At 38.8% G+C, this 13,012-nt stretch overlaps 1 protein-coding gene across 1 annotated transcript; it reads right to left on the reverse strand.

Annotated features, from left to right (window-relative positions):
• Positions 1 to 1,143: 1,143 nt before the first annotated feature.
• popdc3 (popeye domain containing 3) lies at positions 1,144 to 11,314 on the reverse strand. Its single transcript, XM_044207860.1, has 3 exons — positions 10,524 to 11,314; positions 6,029 to 6,137; positions 1,144 to 3,751 (listed from the first exon to the last, which is right to left on the reverse strand). The coding sequence occupies exons 1-3, from the start codon at positions 11,027 to 11,029 to the stop codon at positions 3,473 to 3,475; spliced, it is 894 nt and encodes a 297-aa protein (XP_044063795.1). The 5' UTR covers positions 11,030 to 11,314; the 3' UTR covers positions 1,144 to 3,472.
• Positions 11,315 to 13,012: the final 1,698 nt, after the last annotated feature.

The raw sequence follows: 13,012 nt of genomic DNA on the forward strand, positions 1-13,012 counted from the left end.
TATTTATACACTTCATGCAAGGTCACAGTACACAGGATGTACTGTGACATTGCATGAACTGCTCTGTGTACATCTCTAATGTCACAATTGGCCTGCAGGAAAGCTCGAATATAAATATTTGGCTGTATCTGTTCTACTCAAATATTCATTGAAGTACATGTCCTCACAGAATAATGTTCAAATTTTGTATATATAACTATAAACAACATAATATTATCCCACTGTAACAGTATCAGCTGCTGTGTTTTTTCTGTCTCAGACTGATGTGCTCCAGCACTGGGAGGGCTCACATGTAAAAATAGATGTGGGGATACGCATGCAGCCTCCTCTCAGAGGAATTTCTCACAGCTACAACTTTCTAACTGCTCGTCAAAGTACCGAGAGGAAAACGCCTCATTACTTACCGATTCAGCGGCAACCGGTGGAATGCGAGTCTGTACAGCAAAGAAGGACGAATGATTTATATTAAAGACTTGAGACACTGCTGGTGACTGCAGGCTGGACCCTCAGATGGGGGGCTGTACAATATGCGTCGCACATTCCACACAGCTGACAGGGAGAGACTAAAATGGGCAAGAAGTCGAGAGCAGTGCCCTGCAGTGATTTAGAGCTCCGACAGGGGGAGACAGATCACGTTATCTGGCTTGGGGAAATAGTCTCACAAACTCCACTGGCAAATCTGTCAATTTAATGATCTGCCACTATCAGTAAAGGCTTTTTTTGAAGTTCTTTTTTTCCCAGTGAATTTGTAAAGACATTGGCTGCTTCCTTTCAAATACTTTAAGATTCTTCATAATATAGTTCCACTTCTTTAGCTAAATTTAACAAAAATAAGATTTGATTATTTTGTACGTATTGTGTTGTTTTGTTTATATATTTAATATAAATATTCATATTTTAAGCCATCTCCATGACAACTGAGCAAACTCCATCCAGTTGAAAGCACCCAAAAAAGGGGAAAAAAAGGTTAATGAACACTGAGTTAAGATTATTGTGTTCAACTGCTGTCAAGAATGAACGTTCATGTTCAATTTATTGTATATTATATTCTATGGCAGCCTGTATTATATTATTTACATTGTTGTTAGGGGGGTGAAAACGTGGTTATGGTACTGACACTCCAAATAACAAAAATCTACACAGTAAAATAAAGCATAATTTATTTTTACAGTACAATATAGACACAATTTAGCCTATTTACATCCAGGTTTTACATTTCAACAATGTTACATTCACAATATGTACTGATCTAATCAGCCTCCCGTTTATTTCACTTTCTTCATTCATAATGTACATATACATCCAAGTAAATAGTTTTTAATTAAACCAGGGATTAGCTGCTCAAAATATAAAGTTGAAAAGTAAAGCTGTTTGCCTTTAGGTTCAGTTTAACCATAGTTTAACAGCACAGTCAAGACGCCTGTCTGTGAAGCAGTGAAGATCTGCTGAATGAGTTTCTTATGTTCTGCTTCAGTATATAATTGAAACTATACAGTCAAATTAACTACACTATCAGTTGTCAGAGTTGTTTTTTCTCTTGGTTAAAATTGCCTAGAGAGTGCTCAGACAGTATGTTAGTATCCAGTACCGGGTAGTAAGTTTCAGTAATGATGGAAAATCCTACTATCATGTTTGAGCTTTACAGAAAGATCAATGAAAGAAAACCATGGGAAAATTGAGACGTTGAGTGCAGATCTGTAAATATCAATTAAAGAAATTCTCATGTCAAAATCACATTATAGGCAAATGGCAGGTTTAACACATTGTACTGTGTTTAATTGTACTGAAGTGACAATTAAATGCTAGAAGATCTGTCAAGCCAAACACAGGTAGAAACCATCAGCTAGATAGGATTTAACTACAGGTACACAAGCTTTAATACATAGTCAAGAGCAGCTGGTCTATCAGCAGACAGTCAATTTTATTTATATTAGATTTGACTTGGAAGATTTGTAGTTGGGTATAGCCATAATAATGAGACACCAAATTATTCACCAAACTACCAGCTTAAAAAAAAGTTTAACATTTTAGAAAATATGCATATTCTCTTTCTTTCTTAGTGAGATATTTCTTGGCAAACAATTGCCGGTTACAGTGACTGTGCACCATAATACCAACGTATTATGAGAACTGGATACCGCATTCCAAGATGCTATCCCTTTCAGTTTGATAAAAGTTGCTCACAGAGTCCATATGCCAAAAATGTTTTTCAGGCTTCCGTGCACTTGGGGCCATAGAGCATGAGCATTTAAGGGACAGCACAACAAGCCGAGTATCATCTAGTTCTATTATATTCAAAAAAGGCAGACATCTCTACAGCCGATACCTCCAAAACTCTGCAATTCACACCAAAACAATCTAGATGGATAAATAGCACTACAGGTAAGAGGAAAAGTATGTCTTTTTGATTTTGGGGTGAAGTGTCCCTTTAAAGTCCCTCTCCGGCTGAACCAGTTGAGAGCATGCATGTTCCTCCTCTGTCTGACTTCCTGTTGGCTTCCCACACATGAATGATATGAAAATAATTTACTGACACTGCACTTTGAGGTGTTTTTTCAGACAAATTATTGCATGTATGGGCAAAAATATTTTTTGCCAGTGTGCGTCACGTGCCTTGCAATAGTGAATGTGGCCACAACACCAAAATCTCCTCATAGCTCAGCACTGTTGCTGCGGGCTAGCTGTGGAGAGCATCTTAAAGTTTGCCAGTCTTGTATCACTGTGCCTGTACAGAGACCTACTGTGCTCACAGACCGTTTCTGGCAATCCTTGTTATAGCCCAGCAACACTGCACAGAAATACTGAGTGGAAATCATTTCAGCCCTAACTCCCCTAAAATCACAAATTGCCATTTTTACATTTCTGTTTGTTCTGTAAGTGTTCCCAAAATGTTGAACTCTTCCTTTAAAACAAACATTGGTCCTGAAGGGCAGACTAAGCAGTTCTGTAGACTTACAGTTTTTCAGCTAGATTTTGTTCTCAGCCAGTATGAAATACATCTGCACATTGTGTTCACATTCTTTAGAAAATAATCTGCCCAACGTGTTGAAAGGTCGCCTAACTCCACCTCTTTCTGCTATCTGAAACTGCACGTCAAAATGCTAATTTCTAACAGTAACATTGGCATCTTTCGCAAGGCTATCATAAAATAGTCAAAGGATGTCATAGGCTGTCTATCTACCCTGGTCTTACACGTTGTAGCAGTCCCTGTAGAATATCCTCTTGACCTGATACACCATGTATGTCTGCCAGCTCCACCTACCTAATTTGCAATTTGAGATCTGATGATGCTGGCAAATTTAAGATAACATCACTTGACATTCACTTACCCTACATGGTACAGATAATATCGCACTTTGCCTGACCTAACTGACACTTATTCCAACACACAGTCAGTCAAGTGTTTAAGCAGTGTGTGTGTGTGTGTGTGTGTGTGTGTGTGTGTGTGTGTGTGTGTGTGTGTGTGAGTGCGTCAGGCAGTCCTTCCACCCTGCATCGGCACTTGCAGGAAGACATCTGCCTTTTCTAATTCGGTCCCTGGCATGTGACAGTAAGTTGGTAAGCGGAGATCATAGCGGTGCCCGGACCTGTTGAAAGCCTTGTCGTTAAGGGAATACAGCTTCTCTGCAATGTCATTGCGCACAACCAGAGCAAAGATCTTGGCTATGTAGCGATGCTTAGCAAAAAGCAGATAGAGTTTCTTCCTCCTCCATGCCGCGTATCGGCAAGGGTTGTCAGCATGCAGGGTCACCTATGGAGAATGAAACAGAAACAATAAATGATACTGCACCTAAAGGATAAAGCAGGTGTTCTTGTATTTTTCTTTTTGTCATCAAAACCCATAAGAAGATCCAAACCAACGATGTTTTAGTCTGCTTCAGCTTCAGTAATTCCACTGTAGTTTTTAGCAAACATTACTCAAACAGGAGGAAATAGTACATTTGTGGAGGACTATTTTCAGCGGCAGATTAATTCACATTTGGTGCTCTAGTGAGTATTTCGGGTAGCAGGACAGTGTATGTGAGATTCAGTCAAAATAAATGACTGGGTGTGTTCAATTCAATTTTATTTATATAGTGTCAATTCATAACAGAAGTTATCTCATTGCACTTTTCCTATAGAGCAGGTCTAGACCATACTCTTTATAATATTATTTACAGAGACCAAACAATTCCCACCATGAGAAAGCACTTGGTGACAGTGGCAAGGAAAAACTTCCTTTTAAGAGGCCTTGGACCTTGGACAGAACCAGACCCATGATAGGTTTTGAGAGAGAGGTTTTGAGAGAGAGAGGATTTTGAGAGAGAGAAAGAGAGAGAGGTTTTGAGGGGGTGGGGGCATGGTAATGAAAGAAACATGTCATCCAGTGCAACAGTGTAGCTCATTTATATGTTTTTAATAGTTTTTGGACATAGACATTTGGGTGCATGTTACTAACTCGACATCTTCTCTTCCCTGTAATTTTGTGCTTTCTCGTCTCTCTCCTCTCTCCTTCTGTCTCTTTCAGCAGGTATTTCTGCCTCTGGAGCTGCAGAGTCTGGATCTATGATTGCAAGGCACCTTCTGTTCCTGCTCGACAACAGCTACAACAATTATTATTATATATTATTAATATTACCACTACCATTACATTATTATTATTTCAAAATTCTGTGGAAATTGCATTGTGCTACTGTATACTCTCTTACCTCCTGCTCTCTCTCTCAACCCAACCGGCAGCGGCAGATGGCTGCCCACCCTGAGTCTGGTTCTGCTCTTAAAAGGAAGTTTTTCCTTGCCACTGTTGCCAAGTGCTTGCTCATGGTGGGAGTTGTTGGGTCTATAGGACAAGTGCAATGACCTACCTTCTGTTATGAATTGGTGCTATATAAATACAATTTAATTGTCATAGCAGGTAAAGCACCGGTTAAACTAATAACATTAACAATGGCTCTATTCCATTAAGTGCCCCAGTGAGCCATTTCAGTGACCCACCATTCACAATACCAGGACCCTGAAAGTGGTCTATGAAGGTCTATAGCACAAAGAAACAAGACATATCAGGCTTTGGATACAGTGATGTTGATAGGTTTTCAATGTAGTGAGTCCCTGGGACCAACATGAGTGGGTCCCAGGAAAATTGAGTGGATCCCCAATAAAATGTGTTTTTAGACAAATCGTAGTTTTTTTCAGATTTTATTGAGACTACTACTCTTATCTATACTCTTATCGGTTCTATTTCATTACTAAATACTTGCTTTTAAAAAAATATATTCTTTAAAAAAAAGAATAAATTCAGAAAAGGATTAGAATTTAATATTTTAATATATTATAATTATATAATATTAATTTCTTTATTTTTAATATAAACAACTAAATGTTTCTAGAGCAGCAACAGCAAAGTCATTATATAAACTCAATATTTCACTGAAAACAAACCTAAAATGTAAATAAAATAAACCATATTCCTGAAATCAAAATACTGTGTGAAGTTTAGAATGAATGAAGAACTCACACGTCAGTCAGTATCAGTCCTCTGTCCTCCTCCCTCTGCTGCTACTGTGATTCACTGCCTGCAGGTAAGTTACTGCTGGTTGAGGGAGGAGGGGCTGGTTTGTCTGAGCCAGCAGTAAGTTTACATGAATTTGCCAAATTTTAAGATATGTGCGTCCCCTGGATGCGTCAATAGTGAGTTTACTGCGTCCTTTCGGATTTTAATGCGTCAAAGACACAGGATGCGTACCTAGCAATATCACTGTGGATACACACACAATAGCCTAATTGTGCAGAGGATCAGTTCATTGTTGGTTTGGGTCTTTTCATAGAATTTGTTGACAACAAGAATAACATAGAATGTGGTGAGTGAGCCTTATACTTTAACTGTACATGAAGTTGAATAAGACATGCTTGTTGTAGTCATAAAGATTTATGGACATAAAATTACAGACAGAAAAGCGTGAGCTTTTCTTGCAGGGTTAAGTGCATTGACATTCATGAGTTATTAATGTTAATTAAATGTTTTTGCACATGCACGTGAGTTAAAATTAACCTGGAATACACCCTCCTCTGATGGTCTGAGAGAGTCCCACTCAGGTGAATCCAGAAACTGGAAAGGGTAGATGTAATGCAGAAACTCTCCATTAACTGTCACACGAATTCTGTAGGAGAATGGATGGAGAGTTGATAATATTAACTAATCCACTTTACAATTTCCCATTGTAAAGTGGATTAGTTAATATTATTTGAAACTGAAACTAAAACATTAAGGGCAAGTCAACAGTAAATCACAAAGGACACTACTGCTGCTAAAATGCTAATCAGTGATACTGTATCACAGCAGGTGTCCTGCCTTTAACAGCTGAGGGAAAACACCTGCTGTGACAGTGTCTGGGGTGTGGCTTAAAGTGCAGCAGGCTAGAAAGTTTCAACCCTTACAGCATAGATTTTATGCAAACAAGTGTGACTACAGTAGGTGTAGTCACACTTGTTACATGTTGGACATCTAGAGGCAACACATCATCAAAAGTAACGACACAAACCCACAGACAACGAGTCCACAGTCATCAAAAAGGTTTTGCCAATTTCCGAATAACGCAACTGTTTCCAGGACCTGTTAATTTGTGGACTGTTCACAAGTCCTGACAAAATTGACTGGTGTAGGCCTAGACGCTAAGTTAACCATTTTACTTCGGATTGCTTTAGCTTTGACAGCTGTAAGTTACAAAGCAGGCTTCATTTCAAAACTAAAGGATGGATTGATAACCACTTCAAACTTTGAAGCTGCAAGTTTTGCCATTTTTATGTTGCTTTACTGTTTATTTTACAGGTTAGCCTGTTGAACTTGGCGTTAGCATGTTGCAGAGCTAATGTGGCTACCGTCTTGTAGCGTATTGTACTCGATGTTGGACTAATGTTGTAATATTGAGGGGCAGTCCAGAGAAATTGTGTGAACATTACGCCTCATTTGAAGCCAATTAAATAACCAGAGTAGTTGTTTGGATGTGGTTTTTTCAACATGTTTTTTCATGTTGCTGCTCACCTGGCTTTGTTGTTACACGAAGGTCCCCTCTACTCTCGCCGGTGTTATGTCCCACTGGTTTTCAAACTAACTGGTTCCCATGTGTTCACCTGACAGCAGATTATTTCTTTTTTTCATGAGTGGCTGTGAGAGTGCTCACTTATACAATCATCTTCACCACAGTAGATTTGAGATCGCCAGTAATATGTTTCTGAATATGTGACGAATCAAGTGACAGAGGCAGACCACAGCTACTGCTATGTGTGTCTGTTGCTTCCATATGTAAATGTACTTGATAGACATGAACCGAATATGAATATACATGAATATTTTAGCTATGTTTAACTCCAAAAACATAGATCATGGGGGTGTTAAACATGATGACACTGAAGCCTTGGCTCTACTTCACATCACATCAGGCTGGCAAAAAAAGGTACTCTGGTGATTATCTAAACTTGCATAGTTGAATTATAGAAACCCAAATTTGCACTCCCCATATTAATTTAGCAGCTGTTGCATCATTTACAAATGTAGTCTATACTAAAAGGTACACTATGATAGGGCATACTTTTTTCATACCTCAGTGTCTTGTGCAATAACTAATTAATAACTGTGTATTAGGGTATTTGGGTGGTTTGCCAAAACATCCCAGATAGCAAAGTAAGACTGAAACATTTAAATGTTGTCAGGCAGAAGTATTGAATCTATTGAAATCAAACTGAAATTGCTTGTTATAACTGATGTTGAATAAACGTCTGATTCTCAACCATAACTGACACTGAATCAATATTGATTCAACCATCACCTAAAAGTCAGTCTGCAGCTACATTTTAGCTGATTATATATTGAAACAATGTTAGTGAATCAACACTGAGTCACCTATTATCTAAAAAGGTGCCTGGGATTGAATTTTGGTTGATTTTGATATATTGAAATAATGTTGCACTAATTAACTACAAGAAACCAGACCTTTTCATGAGATTTTATTTATTTATACACTTGTAAAACATGATATTGTTCTCAACATGTAAATGAATTTCAAGAAAACCTTTGCTTTAAAAAAAAAAGAAAATTAGCTAACTCATTTCACAAAACACATTTCAAAAAAAAAATCAATGACAGTAAGTATGTCTTTTAAACAGTGAATGAAATCTTATAGAACTTTTTTTTACATTTTAAAAATGTAGGCCAGGAAAAAAAGGCCAGGACCGTTTAGTCACTATTCAAAACAAGAAATCACTGTTGAACACTGTTCAATGTTTTGATGGTCAACACACAGGTTATCATTCACATTACTGAATACAGTCACTATTCAGGTGGTCAGATGTTCTTCTTCCAACAAACCAGATTAAACAAAACCAAATATAATTACCTAATCATTTACGTATCATTATGTAGCTAAGGGGATGGACAGAAAGTAACATCTGTCCAATATGTAGAAAAGGTTTCAGTCGTAGTCATCTGGACACTGTTTTCAGAATAAAGACGTTTCGGCTCCCATCCGGAAGTCATTCTCAATTGTGAAAATGGTCTGAGAATGACTTCCGGATGGGAGCCAAACGTCTTGATTCTGAAAATAGTGCCTAGATGACTACGACTGAAACCTTTTCTACGATGGAACACTCCTGGGCGAATGAGGGACTACACCATCTGTCCAATATTTAATGCACTTACATTGCAGTTGTTGTTGTATTTGACTGAATTTTAATGTACAGTATATGTTTGTGGACAAAATAACAACTTACAGTGTAATACAATCCCATTAAAAAATACCATGGCCTCAGAAATGACTATACAGCTAATTTCGACACAGTAACTCTGACAGAATAGTGCTTTCCCCCCAAGTATCTCCTGAGTGCAGCCAGTACTAAGCAGTAAATTAGTAAGTGACTAAGTATGCAGCCCAGACTTTGACAAAAGACTTTGCATTGCTGGCAAAAAAGGATATTTCAAGCAGCTCTCCACAATACAATATTGCGAAACATTTATTTTGACCTAAAATTCATTTCACTTACAGTACCTAAGCCGGTTGCAAGTTATGTAGGAAGCGCCCACTGGTCTCAAAGGAGGTGTCAGCACACAGCTTGAAATACTTTTAACAGGAATCCTGAAAAGGAACCCACAGAAAGTTTCCCTTTAACTGAAAAGATGACTTTAAAATGTTTTTGAAGAATTCTGTTTCTCTGAAGGATTTGAAGTCAAACTAACCTGATAAATCTTTTACGTTCTTTTAATAAACAATCGTCCATTTGCATCCCTTAGTTTAGCATATACAGTAAGGATAAAAGTATAAAAATGGATGTATATAATCTTACTAGTTTGATCACCAGCAAAGGTGACATTTAATAGTACAGCTAATTTCAGTAAGTTCAAGTTTTAAAAAAAGTTTGTTATTAACCTAGCAAACATCTGTTTTCACCTATTTGATCAGCATAAAAGAGGCTATATTTAAGCAGAAGCCTGGTATTTGCTGGGGTCAATGAGACTGAAAATGAGACCCTATTTTAACATCACACATGCAAATGACTAACATTAGCTTAATGCTAGCTGGCATAATTTTACAATAGTTAATTTACTTACCATTAACATTAGACAACCTGTAAAGACAGCAAGATAATGGCACTGGTTCAAATGTTTGCTATAAAAAAATAGCAGGCCATTTCTAAAGAACTTGAAAATTCTGCAAACTTCCATTTGGGGTTTCCTTTTTTACTGAGCTCCCCACCAGATCACCTTAAAATATTACAACTATTACAATCAATGGGCCAATTTGCCAAGACAATAATGTAGCTATGAGTTGACATAGCATTTTCCTTAGTTAAAAGATTAAAACTTACCTGCTTCTGCACAGGCTGGTGAGAAATGATGAAAACTTGGGCAGTTGAATATAGCATTTTTTGTAGGGGAGGGCTTGGATCTCCCTCCTCTATGCCATTTTCCTCCAAAAACGACATTGTTTTCTTCATTACATTTATATTATTTAGTTGTCTTTGTCATCTAAAACCAAACAAGTTGAAGACGTGAAGTAAGTGCTTTATTTAAAACAAAAGTGTCCTACACCCCCCTAAAATGGCTGTTCCCCAGTCCTTGTTTAATTTGAAATATTTCAGCTGGAAAGTTGGCAGTAGGCATTTTGACACAATATTGATTAAATGTTTAAAGTAGATGTATCAACATCAACCACATTCCAACCTTTCTGACCATAACTCAGTGTTGAATTAACAACTTTTGCTATCTGGGATGAAACCTCAAACAGTTTGACAAAGCAGTTATTTAAATAAAACTTAAGTTTTGAATGTGTTTATTTTGTTACACGCCATATTTCACAAATTTGGCGCCTTGGTCAATTGGGACTCTCAATGCTTAAGCTGGAATTTCAAATATAAATTGCGAATTTACAGGATCTGGCCAAAGTCATACTGTGTTAAGTTTTGTTCAATCTTTGTTTTACCTTTTGGCCTTAAGCAAAACAATTCAGATCTGTATGCACTTTGGCGTAAGACACTTTCAGGGTTGATGTAGTCACCTGCCAGACAGGAGCACCGACAGCTTGTCAATAGCAGTTTTTCCCTCTATGGCGAAGCAGTGGTCCTTGTCTATGGTGTGGATGTCTCCGTCACAACAGGCCACTATCTTCCCAAAATGTGTGCGTGACACCCCTAGTTTTTTAAACAAGCAGTTGTAAAGCTCCTGGAATTCTTTCTCAAAGGAAACGCTCCTCAGCCTGTAGGCAACATGCAAGACTTGTCCCAAACACACCCCAAAGAGCGCGAAACTCCATAAGAAATATTCCGTTGTGCAGGACTCCGACCATGCCCAGAGTGTGGAGCAGAAGAAGCCCAGAGTCAGGAAGGTGAACAGGTAGAGGAGTCCATAAAAGCCGCTGCCGCCCATGAACCCGAGGAAGAGGAAGATATTGGCGAGGTGAAACACGGAGCCCTCCGAGCCGTCTCTCCATTCCTCACATAACGGGTACACTCCCGCCGCTGGCTCCACCGTGAAATTGCTGGCTTCGAAGTCCGGAGGCTCCATGTCTACAGCAGTGAATAAAACTACCAGCACATTTCACACAAAGTCATCCAGGGTCTCTCAGAGCCTATGGGGCACCCAGAAAAACACTACAACACTTATTCAATACGTCAATCGAATAGCTGACATCTGACTGTGTGAAGAGGACTGAGTTAGCTGAGATACGACCGGAAAAGGTCTTAATAGAAAAAATAAAGCTTGACACGGAAGCTTATGTGGGGAATCCGCCATAGCAGATAGAAGTAGAGTAGGAGGGAGGGGCGCAGAATACTAGAGCGAAAGAGTAGGAGAGGGTTAGGTGGGTATTTATAGGAAAGCCGGCATGATTGCGGAAACTCTTCTAGATCTAGATCTAGATCTTCCAATCTATGACTTCAAACGAAGGTAAGGCCAGAAAAAATGTTTGTGGGGCTATATCAATGATAATCAAAATAACAAAGCTTTTATTTTGACCGTCAAAATGTCTCATTTATGTCTGTATCTGTGTGGCTTGATACAGCAATAAAATATGATCTAAAAATGATAGCAGGTCTTGGTGTCCTCCTGATTCTAAATATGAAGTAGTGAATGTGAGAAAAATCACTAAAATAAATTAATAGTAAGCAAGATATGTGGCAAAGTGAGAAGCAGCTTGTGTGAGGGAATTTGAGTAAGAGAGTCAGTGAGCAAGTGAACTAATTTCTCCTCATTAATCAGAGCTACAGTATGGAGGGTTATGAGAGTGAGTGATCTTTGTGGACCAGAATAGCAGTAGCCCTCTCTCTGTGTGCCTTTCAAGGTGACTTTGAATATTTGCTGGATGGGGAAAAAGTAAGTGTTGGTGATATATCTGGGGCAGCAGAGAAGGACAGATCCCGGGTGTATTTCACATCATGTCAGACATAAGGAGCAGAGACATTCTCACTGGGTCGGGCCCTGTTTGTTCAGATGAGGGGTTAATGAAAGGAAAGCAATAGGACTGAGGGGCATCAAATGCGTTTTGGAACTATTTTTGGATGAGAGAACATGATAGAATTGTTGTATTTGAGTGTGTCTGGGGGCGTGTCTGCATTCATGTTTGACAACATGCATAAGGCTCATATGAAAGGATTTATCTCCATACATATCACCAGACACCTAACACCGGCTATCTTTAGAGTATTTCCACCCTGACAGTCTGTGTGTGTATGTGTGATTATGTGCACAAGTAGGAAAGTGTGTGTGCATACGTTACATTGTATGTTTGGCTAAGCAGACTGCCAATTGGTGTGTATGCAGGGAATAATATTTCTGACGTCCTACCAGAAAAAGTACAATGGAACACCACTCAAAGTCGGAGTTCTTACTTGTGAACTCGGGGCAAATCCATCTACCCCGACTTGTGAAGAAACAGTTGTCTGATGTCACACAACCATAGCAGCACCATGGAAGTGCACATTATAAATAGTAGCCCATCAACTAAAAGGCAACCTAAAGTATATATGCCTGTATTTAATTAAAATAATACATACTATCATATCATAAAACCTGTTTTTGGCCCCCGCCTAGCCTTACCACGTGTGATGGTTAGAAGACAGGCCTACCTGGAAAGGCCAAAGCCTTCACTAAGAGGCTTGACTGAGAAACAAAGAACAGACAATAGGCGCCAAGCCGACACAACCGTTAATTCACACCTGAATGTGAAAGTGAGACGAAATCTTGTTTGAACCCAACGTGAGATCTCAGTTGAATCTAAACAACGGACTCCTATTGGGTGAGACGCGCAAGATAGCGCATGAAATCTCGGCACACAGCTATGACGACACCAACTCTATAAAGACGCTCCACACTGCCCATTGCCACAGTAACCCGTTTACTAAAGGAGGCACATCACGTCTCTCTCCATGGTAACCACAAGAAGACGCTTTTCATGTGAGCTTTAATTTCCCTAGGAAGAGTTTAACTTGCTGGACGGGAAACAAACTGTTTTTTGTTTACTGAATACTTTTCTCTTAAAGTCATCTTCTC

This window comes from Siniperca chuatsi, linkage group LG9, assembly GCF_020085105.1.
Source record: "Siniperca chuatsi isolate FFG_IHB_CAS linkage group LG9, ASM2008510v1, whole genome shotgun sequence".
Classification (NCBI taxonomy): domain Eukaryota; kingdom Metazoa; phylum Chordata; class Actinopteri; order Centrarchiformes; family Sinipercidae; genus Siniperca; species Siniperca chuatsi.

Coding starts and splice junctions, on each gene's coding strand:
- popdc3 (XM_044207860.1), bottom strand. CDS start 11,029: ATGGAGCCTCCGGACTTCGAAGCCAGCAATTTCACGGTGGAGCCAGCG. Junction 6,138..10,523: donor TCGGTGCTCCTGTCTGGCAG/GTGACTACATCA, acceptor ATTCTCCTACAG/AATTCGTGTGACAGTTAATG. Junction 3,752..6,028: donor CAGAGGAGGGTGTATTCCAG/GTTAATTTTAAC, acceptor CATTCTCCATAG/GTGACCCTGCATGCTGACAA.